General features: G+C 38.5%; 1 protein-coding gene across 1 annotated transcript in view; it reads right to left on the reverse strand.

Moving 5' to 3' along the window:
- Positions 1-1,657: 1,657 nt before the first annotated feature.
- Positions 1,658-18,385, reverse strand: part of LOC121959489 (immunoglobulin-like and fibronectin type III domain-containing protein 1) — a 35,708-nt gene continuing 18,980 nt past the window's right edge. Inside the window, exons 7-26 of the mRNA XM_042508810.1 lie at positions 17,932-17,965; positions 17,582-17,765; positions 16,253-16,366; positions 15,994-16,162; positions 15,490-15,762; positions 15,194-15,329; positions 14,391-14,446; positions 12,015-12,041; positions 9,503-9,627; positions 9,197-9,338; positions 8,746-9,039; positions 8,362-8,658; positions 6,895-7,074; positions 6,662-6,790; positions 6,254-6,562; positions 4,745-4,830; positions 4,442-4,634; positions 4,046-4,342; positions 2,365-2,691; positions 1,658-2,251 (exon numbers count right to left, since the gene is read on the reverse strand). Coding sequence (XP_042364744.1) covers positions 2,247-2,251; positions 2,365-2,691; positions 4,046-4,342; positions 4,442-4,634; positions 4,745-4,830; positions 6,254-6,562; positions 6,662-6,790; positions 6,895-7,074; positions 8,362-8,658; positions 8,746-9,039; positions 9,197-9,338; positions 9,503-9,627; positions 12,015-12,041; positions 14,391-14,446; positions 15,194-15,329; positions 15,490-15,762; positions 15,994-16,162; positions 16,253-16,366; positions 17,582-17,765; positions 17,932-17,965 — 3,377 coding nt within the window. The 3' untranslated portion in view covers positions 1,658-2,246. The remainder of the gene's footprint in view (positions 2,252-2,364; positions 2,692-4,045; positions 4,343-4,441; positions 4,635-4,744; positions 4,831-6,253; positions 6,563-6,661; positions 6,791-6,894; positions 7,075-8,361; positions 8,659-8,745; positions 9,040-9,196; positions 9,339-9,502; positions 9,628-12,014; positions 12,042-14,390; positions 14,447-15,193; positions 15,330-15,489; positions 15,763-15,993; positions 16,163-16,252; positions 16,367-17,581; positions 17,766-17,931; positions 17,966-18,385) is intronic.

Consider the following 18,385-nt stretch of genomic DNA (forward strand, 5'->3'; position numbering starts at 1 on the left):
ACTAATTAAAATATCACATTAAAGCTTGGCAACGGACTGTATGGCTTTAACTGAAGCCCTGTATTCATAGTTAAATCTCTAGGGCATTTTCCTCCTGCAAATGTCTAAGGGTACCCCCCCTTCCAAAAAAAAAAAAAAAACGAACTTCTGTAGTTTGACTATTGGTATTATCTTCCCCCTGTACAATGATTATTCTAATTGGGATCTTATTTCTGTTTGTGTTACTTAGCTTAGACAATCCGGCTTGCCTCAAAACATATATCATAAACACAACATAAATACAGCTCATCATATTGGTTATAATATTAAACCAAGACACTAGAATAATTGAAACCACTGAAAACATTCAAGAATGCTGACTTAAGATAACTAGTAAAGTGTCATTACTTTTTATGCCCAAGGTCAGTATACAGTAATAAACAAATGTGTCAGATTAGCACATAAAACACAAACATGTTCACAAATTGGCTTACATAATACAGATGCAATATCCAACCATATTAAGAATCTTCCCAGTTCTGGGTAAATGTACTTACTATTTTTTATTCAAGTGAACTGCTGTTCTCTGCTCTCTGTTGTCGGCCAGCTTCCAGCTGATTCTTGAGTGGGCTCTTCGTTTTGAGAGGCAATAAAGTCTTTCAGAGACACTCAGACTAACCTAGCCCCCTGCTTTTTTACTGTGGCTCCCAGGGATAGGTTTACTGACATGCACTTTGGCCCCTCAAGTGCTATAGGTTCTTGAAAAGGGGCCACCAAAGGAAACACAGCAGTGAAGCTTCCTAATCCCTCCCTCAAAACTGGAATTTCAGCAGCTGGGAGCTTTTGGCTGCTCTTATTAAAAAGAGAAGTCTCATGAGAAGTGACAAAGCAGTGCCACGGGCTGAGATGCATCTCCATTAGCTTAATTTGTAAATGTAGGCTGCTTGATTTTCATCACAACATTTAATGAGAGGTAAGTGGCAATTAAATTAACTTGTTCTCTTCTTTTTTTTTTTAGATACATGCATGGGTTTGTTTTAGAAATGTCTATAAAAATGTAGAAATGACAGAATGAAGAAACCTTAATTTCATGCTGAAAGTCTTTCCCAAAAACTAGACAATTTGCATGAATGCTTTTAAATGTGTTTACTGATTGACATGACTCCGGACATATCCAAAGCAAACGAAACAAGCTAAACCTCATTCTAAAACTACTAAGCCACAATAATTTTTTACTGTCTTGTTGGACCGAAACAGAAATAAGTTACATAGCAGCATATACTTTAGCATTGTAATGAGCACCTCAGCCTGAAACTGAGAGGTGTCATCCTGCACCGGTCAGACATGCTTTAGCCCAGAGTGCAACAGTTGACCCTCTCTTCTTCAGTGACTCTAAACTTGGACTAATGTCTGACCTCACAAAAAATATGCTCAGAGAGGTAATACAAGAAGACTGGACATAAATTATTCACATAAATGTTCATGGAGGTGAACAAGTGGTATGAATTTTGATACTTGCTTGCAATGTCAAGGCTTGATCCATTGACACAATATATGCTCATGGCTATCAATCAGTCATTGTAATTTTTTTGTTAAAATCAAATAAATGCATTTCATGTTAAGTGTTAACTGTTTTTCACGGTGACATGCAGGTCATATTAAACATTTCACGTCACAATAGCAGTATGAAATATTTATTTACACTGAACCTGCACATATTCTCTTTGTATAACAGTCAGTATCATATACAGTGTATTTTCATTTCAGTATTTCTTTTTCTCTTAAGTCTCACTTTAGGGGAAGATTGTTAATCCACAATAATGGAAAACTAACAACTGCAACCCAACAATACTATAAATCTAAAAAAATACGTCAAGGACACAAGCAGTTTGAGACAAACACCTTAAAATAGTACTTTTAAAGCCAATAAATCACCGCAACACAGTGTCATGCGCTGTAAACACTTCTGCTGTTAAACATGTGTATTACCACTGTTAAAATATGCCATATTGCACGCTAGAATTTCAAGCTTCCATTTTATTGAGATTGCACAATTAAAATCAAACAAATCACATTTGTGGTTTTTATTTCAGCAACATTTCTATGCCTAAGACTTTATTGTGAAATAGATAACAACCTAAAGGTGTCACAGGCAATGTTAAATAATCACTTGTTCTACATTTGGCAGGGTTTGCTCTAAAGATGCAGTATGTCTATTACTAACAACTGTAAGCATTGTAGAGCTTTACCATCTTCAGTGTGGTCATTTATTCTGTGAAAACAAAAAGACAAAGGCAGTTGTTAGTTTCATCAGAGATCATCACATCAATGCAGAACTTAGTGACAGCATCTGTAAGATATGAGTACAGTCTGGTAAAGACGTACCTCTCACTGTGAGTTTAGTGGAGCTCTCTGCTCTTCCCAGCCAGTTTTCTGCAACAATCTTGTACTCCCCGATGTCTTTAGATTCAGCCCTCAATATGAGCAGTGAACAGACTCCACAGGTGTTGGAGATGAAGTAGTTGGTGTTGGTATTCAGGCTGATGTTGTTGTGAAGCCATGTCACATGAGGTGTTGGATCCCCCTTTATGGCACAGCTCATGTAGCATTCATACCCTTCAGGAGCAGTGTGCAATTTCAGTGGGACAAGGAACTTGGGAGGACACTGCAGATTACACGGCTTTGTTTCTGGCCTGTTCAGAGTAAACTTTTCTGAAATACAGGAGATAAGAATGGCATCAACTTAGAATTGAAGTAATTAAACAGGAGGACATGATTTGACTTGATTGGCTGAATACCAACATGATATCATTAAGTCTTGGGACACAAGAAATCATAAAGGCTAAAATGAGGGTTGATCTTTAGAGAGATTGTGTGGCTTAAAATATTGTTATATTAGCCCCAAAATGTATACCTGCACTGTGCACATGCAGCCTCATCATCAGCATCAGTCTTTTTAAATTAATCTATTTAAGGAATAGGGTGGTGTAATCTTTGAACTTTGTGGTGAAAGATGCATAAAGAAAGTACCCAGACAATATAATTTTGCTTGAAGCCTTTGTGCTTTGTAGAGGTGTGATTAATATGTAAGCATTTGCTTAAAGTAATACCTCACCCCCTAAATGACGTTTGTATAATAATTACTCACCCTGTGTTACACTGAATTTTTGCAGAAAGCATTATTTTTCTCGCTTGCCCCCGGTGAACGAAGAATCCAAAAATAGAGAAAACTCTTGATTAATTGAAGTCATTAGATCTGCATTTAACAAAAGTAAAACTATATCAAAACTATATCAAAACATCAGTTTACAAACTCTTTCACAATTTGTTCAGTATAATCCAGGTATCATTTATCCAGTATCATGCTCAGTACTTCCCAAACAGACTTTTTCAACAGGGAACTGAACTAAAACTGAAACTTATCTTTGCTCTCTTCAAAGCCAGACTCCATCGATAAATACAGTCATTTTACCTTTGCTGAACACAGGAGCTGCTGGTTTACCACTTCCAATTAGTTAATTTGTGAACTGTTATTGCGTGACTTTGGTGTTTCAGAGTGTTAGTTGGGATTCACCAAAGACGCACAATAAAACAAACAAACTATGATTTGAGGTAGTGGTCGAGCAGCAGCTCCTGTGCTCAGCGAGGTAAAGTGATTGTTTTTGTCAATGGCGCCTGGCTTTAAATAAAGCTTTTATGTCTTAGTTTTAAATAGTAAGGTTTTAGAAAAATGCAGGCGTTTAGGAAATACTGTGCATACAGCCGGATAATTGCGTCTTGGATTATTCTGGATGAGTTGTGTGAGAGATTGGCATTGGATGTTTTACTGTCGTTAGACATAGACCCGTTTTACGTTAATTCATCAATAATTTCAGTGTTTTTGGATTCTTTCTTCACTGGAGCAATACAGGAAAAAAAGTTTTTTTTAGTAACACAAGGTGAGTTATAATCAAATAATCATTTTGAGCGGTGAAATATTCCTTTCAGCCTGTGTCTTGTTGAAAAATGTTTCTTCAAGTACAGGTATTTGTCTATTTTAAGACGTACCCTAAATTCATTTACGTACCCTTTTTGCATGGTATCAGCCACTTTGGTGATTCAGAAGGTTTGGAGCAGCCCATGTCATTCTTTGCAAAGACTCTGAACTGGTATTCTCGGCCCGGCAGTATGTTGCAGACTGTGAATCTGTTGTTGAAGATGTGATCGCCAACAGTGTTCCATGTTCTTTTACTTGAATCACGCTTCATAATCATGTAGTGCAGCCTGTCGTCACGTTTCTCATCTGGAGATGGGGTCCATGAAATGGTTACCGTGCCTCGCACGTTTTCGTCAGTCTCCACAGGACCCGGTGGCTTCGGCTCATCTAGAGTAAAGGCACAAAAGTTGTCTTTTTATCCACAGTATCTGGAATAGGAGGAAATGATTAAGACAGTAAGAAGGTTAAGTATTATACCAAACTCACCTGTGACTCTAATTTCAATACTGAATGATTCTTGGCCGACAATGTTTTTGACAGTGATGGTGTAGATTCCAGTATCTGAGCGCTCAGAGGATGCAATCAGAAGCTGGGAATTTCCCTCTGCGTTGCTGATGGTCACCTTTTTAGGTACAGGCACTCCATCTTTCAGCCAGGTGACCTCAGGCCAAGGAGAGGCCTACAAAGAATATGAAAGTACAATTTTATCAGAGTTGTCAGGAGATGAAATGAAATCACCATATATGCCTTGTCATGGATATAAGTCATCTTAATTACTTCTTAAATTACCTCAAAATTAATGTTGAACCGTGCAGAGTTTCCTGCTCGCACCACCATGAAACTCTTGATTTTGGAATCTGTGAATCGTGGTCTCACTGAATAGAAAACAGGATGAAAGGAAGTCATTATTTCTCATTAATTTGGGTGTCAATAATTGTTTTTAAGGATAAAGGGAAAACCCCTGCAAAACTTCAAAATAATCATCTGTTATGTTACAGTACAATATACAGTATCGTTGTAATTATTTGTGTTATGCATTTTACTTGGAATAGGATTCATTGTTGGCCTAAACGTAACTCCACTATCATAAATCCATTGGTGTAGTGACACCAACATGCTGAACTTATTGATTAAAGTTTTCATTAGCATTCTGTTGTGTTGGTTATCATTAGTTTTTGGAGTATACAAAAACGTGATGTGTTTTTGCAAATGTATACATCATATCTTAAGGGTATAAACCATGTTTGTAGTTGCATCCTCAACTTAAGTCACATGATACTTGCATTACTGCTGATAAGATGGAGAAACCAATTAGGTTGCTGAGTGTTTAACAGTTGTTAATCCTTGCATTTAATTTGATTCTTCAAACCAGGATTCAGTGAGTCTGATCAACGTAACTCCTACAGTGGGTGGGTTTGTGGAGTATAAGTTAACTTCTTTAGGTTGAGTAAATTTAGGATTTTCACAATATTCCTTTCTTTTTTTTACCTCCCCACTTCTATGAGGTTAGTTTACAAATTCAGAGTTTTTCATTGTACAACCTTGTCATGGTTCTTTAGCTGTTGCTCTAACTACAGTGTGTACAAAGAATACAGAAGTGGATCAAAAGAAAGACCCAGCCCTCTCTTTCTAACACATAAACTAAGACCAAACTCTGATCAAATTGTTAAATCTGTGAAATTGTTAAAATTTGGTTACTGGGTTGCACATTTCTGACCTAAAATATCTTCAGAAAAGTATTTTAGTGCACTGTTTGGCTGTAACATGAGAATTTGGCGGAGGAAATTGGCGCCATACTGTTTCTGGTATTGTGAAAACAAAGGCTGAAATTTCTGCAATCAAACATAAAAACTTAACAGTGCTGATCAAACATAAACAATAAACTATACATTGCCTATTTCTCCAGTGTTGTTTTCAGAAACATATTTTAAGTGATTGTTCAAGTAGTTTGTTACCAAATGGTTGCTATATTGTTCCCTGGGTCAAAACGGACAAGCTTTCGTTAGGTTTCCCTTCAGGAGCTGCATTTATTGGTCCAGTGCAGTGCAGTGCATTCTGGAAGTTGTGTTTTCTATAATTGAAGAAAAGTGAATGCCATGGCTCTTTTTCTCTTTTTTTTCTGGTCCTGTACGACCAATTTCTTTTTAATACATAGACAACCTAGTTTTATGAAGGAAAAAAAAAACATCTTTTCAGCACTGAAATAATTATTTAAGTATTTAGTACATTGGAGTCCATGTAATCACAATAATCAGTATAACAGTTTGACATAAATAACTTTAAATTGAGTTTTCTTACCAGGAGGGGGCATAGCGAGGATGTAATTGTCCAGCTCTTGTGGTCGTCCCTCTCCTCCATCGTTAGTAGCAATGACTCTCACCCAGTACATAGCCATTGACTTCAAGCCTTTCACTGTATAGAAGTTCAAGGCTATCGCATTAGCATTGCAGCGATCCCATTCTGTGTTTTCTGCAGGCCTGATCTCCACAAAGTATCCTTTTGCTTCATCCTCAACCCCCTCAACGTCCTTGGGTTTGGTCCAAGACAGGGACAGGGCTGTGTAGGTGGAGTCTGTCACTTTCAAGTCTATGACTTTACCAGGAGGCTCTGTAAACACATGATTCACACTCAGTACTACAGTTTGTAGGCTGAATCAAGGGTTGAAAAAAATAATGGCTGTGATAACCGTTCAAAGTGTCCACCTACTTTTTGGGTCTCTGGCAAACACAAACTCTGATGGTGCACTGTGTTCACCCGCTCCTGAGTTGTTGATTGCTGCCACACGGAATTCGTACTCCATGCCCTCGACCACATCTTTCACTCCAAATCCTTTGGCTGTGTGGAAACAGTGGCCAATATAGGAGTTATTAGACCTTCACTTTGCGCTGTAACCTGCTTTCATAACACCATGAAACAGAATGAATGAATAACAGAGTAACCTCTAATCATCTCATCGGGTGGGTGGACTAGGCTCCACAGGTTGCTGCCCTTCTTGCGTTTCTCAAGGTTGTATCCGAGAATATTGGTTCCTCCAGTGTCAGATGGAGGAGACCAAGAGAGGTTGATGCAATCCTTGAAGGCAGTTACAACCTTTGGTGCTGAAGGAGGTCCAGGGTATGCTGTGAACACAAAAGATTGAGATCTGTGAGTTTCTTACTGAAAAAAACAAAAACAAAGCAGGATTGTGAGAGTACTGTAGGAGAATTGCTTGTGATGTTGGAATTTCAAAGGTTTAATGAAGACCCAGTCACCCCTGAGAGTGGCAGAGCGAAAAAAAAAGGCTTGCTGGACTTCCAACAGGGCTAGTTCGTGAGCTAATGGCTAACATGCTGGCAAGCTGGGAACGAACCAGTGCCATACAGTCCCATTAGCCCTCCAAGTTTCTTCCTATTTTCTCTGTACTGTGACATTTCCTTCACACTGTATTTGGTCTCAGGATCGTACATTATTTTAGGTAATAAGCATTTATTGATAATTTAGGAAAAGGACCATAAGTTCACATAGTTTATTCAATAGGTGTATTTGTAGCGTTGACCACTGTCTCATAATGGTCTGAAAATCCTAACTATTTTGCAGTGGTGGTATGTAAATTATTTACTCAAGAGTTATATCTAAGTACAGTTTTGAGGTGTACTTAATGTGAGTATTTCAATTTTTGCTACTCCATACTCATTCTTCACTACATTTTGAAAACCAATATTGTACTTTTTACTAAATTTCATTCATTGTACAACATAAGTTACTAGTTACTTTGCAGATTCAGGTTATTAATAAGATTATAATCAACAAAGAAATTATGTCTTTTATAACGATGAAACTTTATTGTTCCCTTGGTGACATCGACTATGCATTGTGAATAATTTTACTCTTTGTTCTTTGAGTATATGTTGATGCTAATATATTTAGTATTAGCAGTAGTATTAACTTAAGTTAGTTTAATATTTAAATTCTTGAGTAAGATTTTAAATGCCAGACTTTTCCTTGTAACACAGTATTTCTATCCTGTTGTATTGCTTCTTTTACTTAAGTAGGAGTAAGTGAGTACTTCCACCACTGCTCTTTTGTAGAGAACTATATACTGTTAAAACTGGATGATGCAGCTCTACTGAAAAGCTACTATGGGTTCCTCAAGTTTGGACTCTCTGGTTCTCTATTCCCTTTGAATGTCATTGCATTCAAGATGTTTTCCTTTTAGTTAAATTAGCACATTTGAGGGTTTATCAGATTTGAACTCAATACAGGAGCTTGTGCGTATATTCTTCGCTCCACTAAGAGCATCCGCCAATATTTGCCATTCCAGTGAAATTTGATTTGTCGTGAAATTTTGGCATTTTTGATGCCAGTGTGACAGGCCTTAATTGAAGATTGGTATTCAGCAGCGTTTTATAACTTTTGTGTGAGTTTACCTTTTGTTCCGGCTTGAATATCCTCCGTCTCCATCAGCTCACTGGTGCCCATTTCAGTCTCCACTCTGATGCGATAGCAGTACCTCCTGCCGTGGTCTACATCGGTGTCCCTGAATTTGGCCTCTGAACCAATCGGCCCCACCTTCTTCCAGGTGTTGCGGCCAATTTGTTGTCGTTCAAGAATGTAGTTGTCTATCTTGCAGCCACCAGCGTCTTTTGGGGGCCTCCATTTAAATTCAATTGAAGAGGAGTTGGCTTCAACGATCTCCAAAGGTCCCATCGGAGGAGTGGGTTTATCTGTCAGAAAACAAATAAGTTAAACAGGTAGTTCGTAAGTCACTCACTGTATAGAATAGTGTAAAATAATACACTATATAACCTTACCCAGTACAACAAGCTGGCTGAAGGCTTCAATAGTGCCAAACTCATTTTTGAGTTTTATCTTGACTTCACCGCTGTCCTTGCGCTGCAGCTTGGTTAGAAGCAGACGGCTGCTACCCTCAGAGTGATCGAACTTGATATTTGGTTCCTCAGAAAGCTCTGCACCCTCAAGGTACCACTGGACTTTAATTGGTTCCCGTCCAATATAAGGTAGTTTAAAGGTAGCTTTGTGTCCTTTCTTCACAGTTACAGGTGTTTTAAATGCTTCCAGTTCCTCAGCGGAAAATCTGGGTGGATCTAGGGTAAAACAATAGTGATATTTTAAGCTGATACATGCTATAAATCTACTTTAGATAAACCTTAGAGTAATAAGCACTACTCTTAAAATTTTCTTTTCATCATGACCATGACCTCTTGGCACTTTTGCTAATTTCTGTAAGGAAAGTGTTTTTACCTTCAACAGCAATCACAGACTCTGTCTTGCGTCCATCTGCTTCAAATTTGTATTTTCCAGCAAATTCCTCTGTGACTTTGTGAATTTTCAGCCTGTGAAAAGTTCCGTCTTTTGTAATGGTTATACCCTCAGATGATTTAATCTGCAAAAAACAAGCATATTACTGTAACACAACACATAGGGCTAAAGTCTCATCGTAAGCTCTACTGAATACATGATAATCACCAGTTACTGTTGGGCTATATTACATCAACAACATCAGCATCTATACGCATCATAATAACCGCATTAAGACCCCAGGCTTACCTCCTCTCCATCTTTGTACCAGACTCCCACACAGTCTTCACTGCTCACTTTACACTCCAGCTCTGCTGCTTCTCCAATAATGGCTTTGCAGTCAGAAAGCCCAGCATGAAAGTGAACTCCTGGGTCTGAGGATTTATCAACCAGTAAGTTAGTGAATGCACATAGCCTAAAGCTGGTATCTGCATACAAGTCATTGTTAAGTTGTTCCAAGATTTTTTAATGCATCCGTGTATGGATGAGCACGCACTTACCTCAGTCAAACATCACACATTTTCTTTCTGCATTATTAATGATATCATGTATTTTATACCAATATTTGGTCATAAAATACATGTTAAAATGCAGATGTGATGTGAGAAAATAAACTTTAAAAACACCATACCAATCCAAGTTTGTAAGGGTTGTAAGAAGAGCACATTTGGAATTTATTTGACACTTGATGAAGATGTCTTCTTGGTTATTGTTCCTCTTGATTTTCTTGTTTGGCCTTCTTCAACTTTAGAGTTTGCAGAGTTGAAGCTCATAAGAATATCATCACCGAGGCTTTCATTTGCCTCTCTTGACTTAATTATTCTTGAAAGAAATACGCACACTTAAAATATTGAAAGGAAAATCCCACTGATGACTGACATTTCCTTCGTCAGTGGTGGAAGAAATTATCATTTTGTCTGGTTGAATGGAAGTTGTTCATCTATCTGCATAAATTGATTTTTGGAGCATGGTCATCCTCCAAAGTCCAGGTTGTCTTCCATCTTCAGATTATAAGAGTGTGTCTACACACAAGTGTTGTATCAAGAGCACCATCAGTTCTGCGGTTGCACCGTTAAATAATTAACCTCAATGCACCGACTCATCCTGAATTAACATTCAAAAAGGCAAGCAAGATTGTTAACACAAAGCACAAGTGCATTTAAACACACACACAGTCTGCAAACACAATACGTAAAAGATGGAGATGGACACGTCTGTATTGCCTGCTAATACCTGTAGGTCACAGAAATAAAATGATATAATCAATGCTGTTTTATAGTCTGCAAACAGTCTAAAGTACAGATTTGTTTATTCATTTCACTGTTACATTGTGTGCTATAGACAAAAACCATCAGCTTTAATTAGCATTTCTTAAAGGCAGTCAACTCTCTGATCATTGCAAAAGGCCATTTAACCAATTAGAGATCAAATGTAGCGTTCTGCCCAGTAGCCACACACGTTTTATGTTAACTCTCAAACCACTGGAAAAGTCATCTGCTCATCAAATGACTTTGTTCAGTGACAGTGCTTCCCATGCAGCAGTTAATGCAGCGCCAGTAATCTTACCACTAACTGTCTCCACGATCAATGGGCCTTGCTGTGCACGGCCTGAACACTTGCCAGCTGCTGCTGGCTTGCCGCCGTCTGCACCCTCACCATTTTCAGCAGATTCATCACAGCCTGCTGCTGGCCCCGTGCCATTATCACCACTGGCACCTCTCGCTTCTGTGTTTTTTGCTTTTTCAGTTTTAGGGGATATCATCGTAATTACCATCAATCCAATGTTTCTCATTTGTTGTTGGATATGCCTTATAAATAACATTAATGAAAACAGCAACAGCAACAATTAAAATGTCAACATGGAGCATAATAAAAAGAACAGCAACAACAACAGAACTAACAAACATTAACTTTCAAACAGAAGAGGAGGATAACAGAAAAGGTGATATTCAAGATGGACTCCATAATGGTGACACTGTTAAGTGAATTAATGAACCCAAGGGCTCCAATTATTGATTTTCTTTCATCAGTTTATAGTGTTGTGCTATAAAGTATCACATTAATCAGTAATATCAAGTATTACATGGATACATGAGAAATACTTTAGAAAACACTTAGTATTCAACAAAATGCACAGTCGTCTATGATGTGATTAATTTTGGAGTAGTTTTTCTGTTACAAACCTCAGAATCTATTATTACAGCCACTTTTATGTTCTCAACTTGAATACATCTGTTGTCAAGTCACCTTTTCCATTTTTTTTAACCCACTCACATGACAAGCTTACGCATGAAGTAAACAAGGTATTTATAACAACAGACACAAACATGAAAGCACACATAATGCACACAAAACACAAATATAGAACATATCTAGATTTATTCAAGTAAGGGGTTTGATTAAGAGGGAATCAGAATTTAGCATAGCATATACATGCTATACTACAGCGACACACAAACAAACATTTAGAGATGAAGAAGTAGAACATTATATATATATCTATATATATAGATTATTAATGAATACCATTATCAATACTTTTAACAAGTAGGTAAGAATAAATACTTAAAACGCAGGATTTTTAGTTGTGTTTGGACTGAAAACCGTGTGGACAATAACATTTCTCAGCTCACATGAAGATTAAACTGTACTGTGTTTTTTAATGGAGGCTCTAGAACTGCGAGGGTTCTCAAGAATTAATAAACATAACCCATGCTACAATCTGTCACCTCCTAGATAACGTAAATTGTGTCCCCAAGACTTTTCTGAAATACGTTTTTAAAATTCACTAGAGCTTTTAGCTAATTGTTGTATCGGGCAAAGCTGAGCAGCAAAGCGCTCTCTGATATGCTGCCGTTTAAATTCCATCAGTGCTACTGTATATTACATTTATTGTTAATGCAGCTGCATCAAAGCTAGGAAGTGTAACACTTCCTACTATTTTGATGTCAAAGTTATTTTCATTCAAATGACTTTAGTAGCCAGTAGAATGTCTACAGCATGCAGCCTTTGACATCTCTTACCAACGACAGCTTCTTCAGCCTCCACACTTTTCTTTTTGAGGCGTTTTCCTTTTTTCCGTGACTTTTCACCTTCTTGATTTGCAGTTTCCTCATCAATATTATCTCCTATCAGTGATAGTAAGTGGCAGGTTTATTCAGGATGTCATGCAAGGGTTCTCAAGAATTAATAACCGTAACCCATGCTACAATCTGTCACATCCTCGTTAAGGTAAATTGCGTCAGTGAGACTGTTCTGAACTACGTTTCACATTCAGCTTTTAGCTAATTCTACTATCGAGCAAGGCTGAGCAGCATAGCACTTTGTGATGAGTCAGCATAGGTGCCATCTATGGATCTATGGGGGGTGGAATTGGGTTTTATTCCCTCCAAAACTTAAAGAGGGGGAGTCTGCACCCCCCAAACCTGAAACTCTGTGGTAGGATCTTGCCATTTTGCAGTGGCCATCAGAGCCTATTATATCTTCTATCGTTCTATTAACGGGATTTTTTTCACAGACAAATTTAGGTTCTACATTTCTGCAAACTTCAGGTAGGCCTACTAAGTAATTAAAAATGACTTTAAGTTAGTAGTAGCCATGTGCCCTGCTGATGAGCAACGCAAAGGTATCTAACATCAAAGCTGAACAGTTTTGGTGTGATCCGAACACGTGCTATAACTTCAAAAGGTTAAAAAGTCAAAAAATCCCAATTTATTGAAAAGATATGGACAAAATAATTTAAGCAATTCACATATCTTTATCTAAAACAAAAAAATCCTCCTCAACCTCTATTTGATGGCAGTTTCCCTTAAAAAAAACATAATTTTCAGTGTGGACTCTGAGTTTATTGCTCTCCGTTTCGCTGCTCATAAGGGCGAGACGCACCGGTATGAACGGGGCGATCTCTACAGAACATTATTGAACTACTGGAATCTAAGACTTCATTCCAACACATCACAGTGCATGGCAGTGGGACTTGGTCTTAGATAATGACATAATTTCTTTATAATCCAAATTAAGATGATCTTTTCAAGTGAGAGAATGGATAAACTGTTCAGTCGGCCAGTGACAACAGTTGTCCTGTTGCTTGTTTTGATCTGACTAGCTGTGCAAATTATCGACAGGGGAGTAAAGTCTGAGGAGAAAGTTAATTTAAAACCAATATTTATTACAAATAATAAATTAAGATTTTTTAATTTACTGTTAATCATATTTAGGGTGATACAGGCACATAGGGATACATCCACTGCTGGTCTTTTACATGGAATCATTAAATAAGGTGACGCTTGTATAAAAAACAATTTACATATAAAAAGCGAAATTTTCCTCTAACTTTACCAACATTTTTTGCTCCCCTAATGTTGGACCCAAGTTGGCGCCAATGTGTGTCAGTGTCGCTGTTTAAATTCCGTCAGTGTTACTGTATATTACATTTATTGTTAATGCAGCTGCATCAAAGCTAGGAAGTGTAACACTTCCTACTATTTTGATGTCAAAGTCATTTTCATTCAAATGACTTTAGTAGCCAGTAGAATGTCTACAGCATGCAGCCTTTGACATCTCTTACCAACGACAGCTTCTTCAGCCTCCACACTTTTCTTTTTGAGGCGTTTTCCTTTTTTCCTTGATTTTTCACCTTCTTGAGTTGCAGTTTCCTCATCAATATTATCTCCTATTAGTGACGATAAGTATCAACTTTCTTCAGAATGTCATGCATATTATCATTAAATCAGGGCTGACTTGATGAGACACCATTTTGATGAGCAAAATCAGTATTATTTGTTTCTTTTTTTGAGAAAATAATTCGTATTTTTTTTTTATAAAAACAGAAAAATCGTTTCAGAGGTATTTTTAGGAGATATTAATTAAAGAAAAATTGAGTTTTGTTAATGAAAGACAAACAACAGTAACGTAAACGTCAAGAGAATTGTAAGATTGAAAAAAAGATGATATTAACATCAACAACAACAACACATTACAAAAGACTTTCTCTGTTATGGCTATAAATATTATGAATAATGACAATTCAAAAGTTTATCTACAGAGATGTTTATATTGTATTCTGATGAACATGTAGTAGAAAAACTTTTATCATTCCGTCTCTCAATATGGATTTCAGAATAAATCAATTTCTTACCTGTCACTGTGTCTGGAACAAGGGGACCATCTCTCAAACGTTTCTTGCGTTTCCTTCCTGCTTCACCTTCTTCTCCTTCTCCCTCTCCTTCTCCTCCTTCACCACCTCCTGCTCCTCCTTTGCCACCTCCAGCTCTGGCTCCTTCTCCCTCTTCATCACTTTCAAAATCAGAATCTTCAAAAGATTCGTCGTCATATTCTCCCTCTTCCAAACCTTCGCCACGTCCAGCTCCACCACCAGCTGCAGCTCCAGTTCCATATCCTCCACCAGCACCAGCTGCGATGCCAGCGGCACCAGCTGCACCACCAGCACCAGCTGCGATGCCAGCGGCACCAGCTCCACCAGCTCCACCAGCTCCACCAGCTCCACCACCAGCACCAGCTGCACCACCAGCACCACCAGCACCAGCTGCACCACCAGCACCAGCTGCACCAGCTGCACCACCAGCACCAGCTGCACCACCAGCACCAGCTGCACCACCAGCACCAGCTGCGATGCCAGCAGCACCACCAGCACCAGCTGCACCACCAGCACCAGCTGCGATGCCAGCAGCACCACCAGCACCAGCTGCACCAGCTGCAGCATCAGCTTCTTTTTTCTTAGCTTTCCTTGCAGCTGCATCCTTGGCTGCCTTTTCAGCTGCATCCTTGGAGGCTGCTGCTCTCTTTGCCTTTGCAGCGGCCTGAGCTGCAGCTTTAGCCGCAGCTTTCTCTTCCTCTGCTTTCTTTTTTGCCGCTTCAGCCTCGGCTTGAGCAGCTGCTTCTGCAGCTTCCCTCTCCGCTTGAGCCTTCTTGGCAAGTTCCATTTTTTCTTCCATTTCTTTCTGATATCTTTCCTGTTGTTCCTTTGCTATTCTCATCAGATCGTCGTCATTCCCGGCACCAGCCACAGTAGTTTTACGAGCTGCCTTCTTTCCCTTGCTGGCAAGATCTTTATCAGCTGTATAAGACAACATGTCAAATGTATTTAGAATTTTGTATCATATTTGTGTTTTGTATGTATTCAGGGCAAAGTATCTTCAAAACATTCCACATGTATTTATCGAGCTGAAATTCATACTGCATTAAGAGAAAAAGTAGGACAAAAACAATTTTCTCACCTTCAACTACAAGCCAGGCACTGCAAGATTTGATTCCTGCCATAGCAGTATAGATACCAGCGTCCAGAGGCATACAGTCCCTCACAATCAACTTGTGGATAAGCTTATCTTCAGATACAGTGATTTCATGTTTTTCACTATTGGACAGCTTCACGTTTTTGCCCATCCATACAAGCTCATTCAAAGGTGCAGTCAGGACACATTGAAAGAGGGCGTCCTCTCGTTCTTCTGCCTTAACCTCTTGTATTTTGACAGCAAAGTCAACGTTGGGTACTGCGTGGTAACAGAAAGACATAAAATAGAGAAAAGAAGCCGGGAGTGATTATTTCATTTCATTAATTTATCCCATCCATTTCCTTAACTGCTTATTCTGTACAGGGTCACTATTGGTATGTCTGATGGTATTTAATCGCAGTTATAAGTTTAATTTCAAAAGAAATATCAGTAATACTTAGACTGAATTTATTTAAACCTAATCTAATTTTAACGCGATTGAAGACCTACCTTTAAAATCTGTTGAGAATATGTTGACGCCCTCAACATCCACTGAGTAGAGTCCAGCATCATCTGAACTGAGATTTTTAATTGTGAAGACATATTTCTTGCCAACTTGTTTCAAACTATGCTTTTGCGACTCGCTTTCTTCTATGGTGAATGGAACCATAACGCCATCCTGCAGAAGTTATGGGACATGTTACTATTTTGAAAATGCATAATGAAATGCAGCATTATAACACTGGATTTAGCAGATAACGCCCCTCACCTTATACAGGAAGATTTTGCTGGAGGGATCCTTGAGGTCCATGTCCAACTCAATTATTGCAGAATCGGTGTCTTTGACCTCAATATGTTTCAGTGTACTGATATGTGTCACAAACTACAGTAGAGATGAAGAGATATAAACACAGTCATAACAGATGTTTAATGAGACTGCTCACACAATGTAAGATAGACACCGAACAAATACTGTTTGGAAAAAATTGGCAAAGTAGAAATGTATAAGGTTCTTTGGCTTGTCCCCATTAGGGAATCCTTTTTCAGTTCCTCCTAAACCTTTTTTATTATGGTTCTACCTGGACCCCTTTCAGAGTGTCCCTCCTATTATCCAACATAAAGGTTTATACCCACGACCGTCTGTGAAAGTTTCAGTCAGGAACCTCCCATGAGAAGTTTTAGGGAGAACCCTTCTATCACCTACAAAATTAGTGCATGCACGCAAGTTTTTCAAACATGGGTAAACCATCTAAAAGAAGGCTACAAACTGCTTTCCCTTTGCCAGTTGAGCAAAGCTGTGAACACAGATCTGCAGCAGACAAGCATGTGTGTGTGGTTTTAGTGCGTTCGCTCGACATCACCGACAGGCAGGAGAACAGCAAACAGTAGACAGCAGCATGGTCAGAGGTCCGTGAAAGCTTTACGGTGGTTACTTCCTTTGTTATATCTCTTACTATTTCAATCTCTCTTTCAAACATGATGCACACTAATTTGGATCAGTGTTTGAGAGTTCATTGGAGTGGAGACGGACGTTAATAAGCGGTGGTGCCAAATTGCAAGTCGCCGTTTAGGAGCTGAAATTTGCGCATTTTTTCGGGTGTTTTCATCAGAGGAGCCAGAGGCGATAAATACCCATGAATACTGCAGTCATTTGACCCAGGTGTGAATGCCGATTGTAGACTTTCCCATTGCATTAAAAAGCCAAATGTTAGTGGGTGTTAGCGTTCTTTGTGCAGTGGGAATGATACTATGATGTAGAGGGTCCATTGAGAACCCTCTGTCCCCCTCTTTCCACCAAATTGCTCAAGTTCTTGAACCAGATCCGTTCAGGACTATTGGGACCTTGGTGCTGTCTAGCAAACCACCCCACTGTACCATTGTAATTAAGGATCAAGTAAGTAACTTTTCTAAGAACTATCTCCTTAAAAGGGAACTTAAGAAACTCATGATTCTGGGTAGAACCTCAGCCCTTTAGGAAGAACCCTTTTAGAACCTTTATTTTTAAGAGTGAAGACTACCTAAGCAGCTTTTGGCATTAATATTAATTTGTTTGGACATGTTTATGTTAGAACTGAAGAAGAATCAAAAGGACACATACCTCTGCAATCTCCTCCTCTCTCTCTTTCTTCATTTCATTCAGTTTCTTCAGCATGTGGCGGAAGTCTGTGATACCGTACTCGGCGCAGATTCGTTCATAGTCTTTCTTGTCCGCGCTGAGGAGAATTTCCCAGACCTTCTCCTCCGGCTCCATCGGCTTTTGCTCACGTGTTCCATCAACATTACTGTAGAGAGAAAAATGTCATTAAGCACCAAACACCAATGTCTTTTCATTAAAGAAAAAAAACGACATCAACTTTGCAGTGCCACACAAAAGGAAACGTCATTTAGAAAATACCACATCCGTTTAGTATAATACACAAACAACACTGTTTACAGAATTTCACTTACCGTTTTTTAAGCATTTTTCTAAATTCCGTTGCATCTGGGGAAGCAAAACAAAAGACGTCAGTCCATATCTGAATGTACTTTGTCTGTTACAGTGGTATTCAAAGATAAAAGTTTCCATTTAACTTAACTGACATTGCACATATATATATGTATATATATATGTATATATATATATATATGTATTTACATGTGTTACAGCCCCATAAGAATTGTTTTCTTTTTGAATAAATATAATTGTATTTTAACTTAATAGCAAATAGAGACGAGTATCAATCATATCTATTGGCACCCCACAGAATGAAACCTAGAATAACTCACTCAATCTTTCTAAGTCACTTTGATATTTTTGGGCAAAGGGACGTAATGTTACCGCAGTAATGAAGTCATCACCATCTTCATAGCTTTTTTTGAGCAGATATGAAAAAGTTATTTTAAGTGAGACCGTGCCTGCTTG

This window comes from Plectropomus leopardus, chromosome 2, assembly GCF_008729295.1.
Source record: "Plectropomus leopardus isolate mb chromosome 2, YSFRI_Pleo_2.0, whole genome shotgun sequence".
Lineage (NCBI taxonomy): Eukaryota > Metazoa > Chordata > Actinopteri > Perciformes > Serranidae > Plectropomus > Plectropomus leopardus.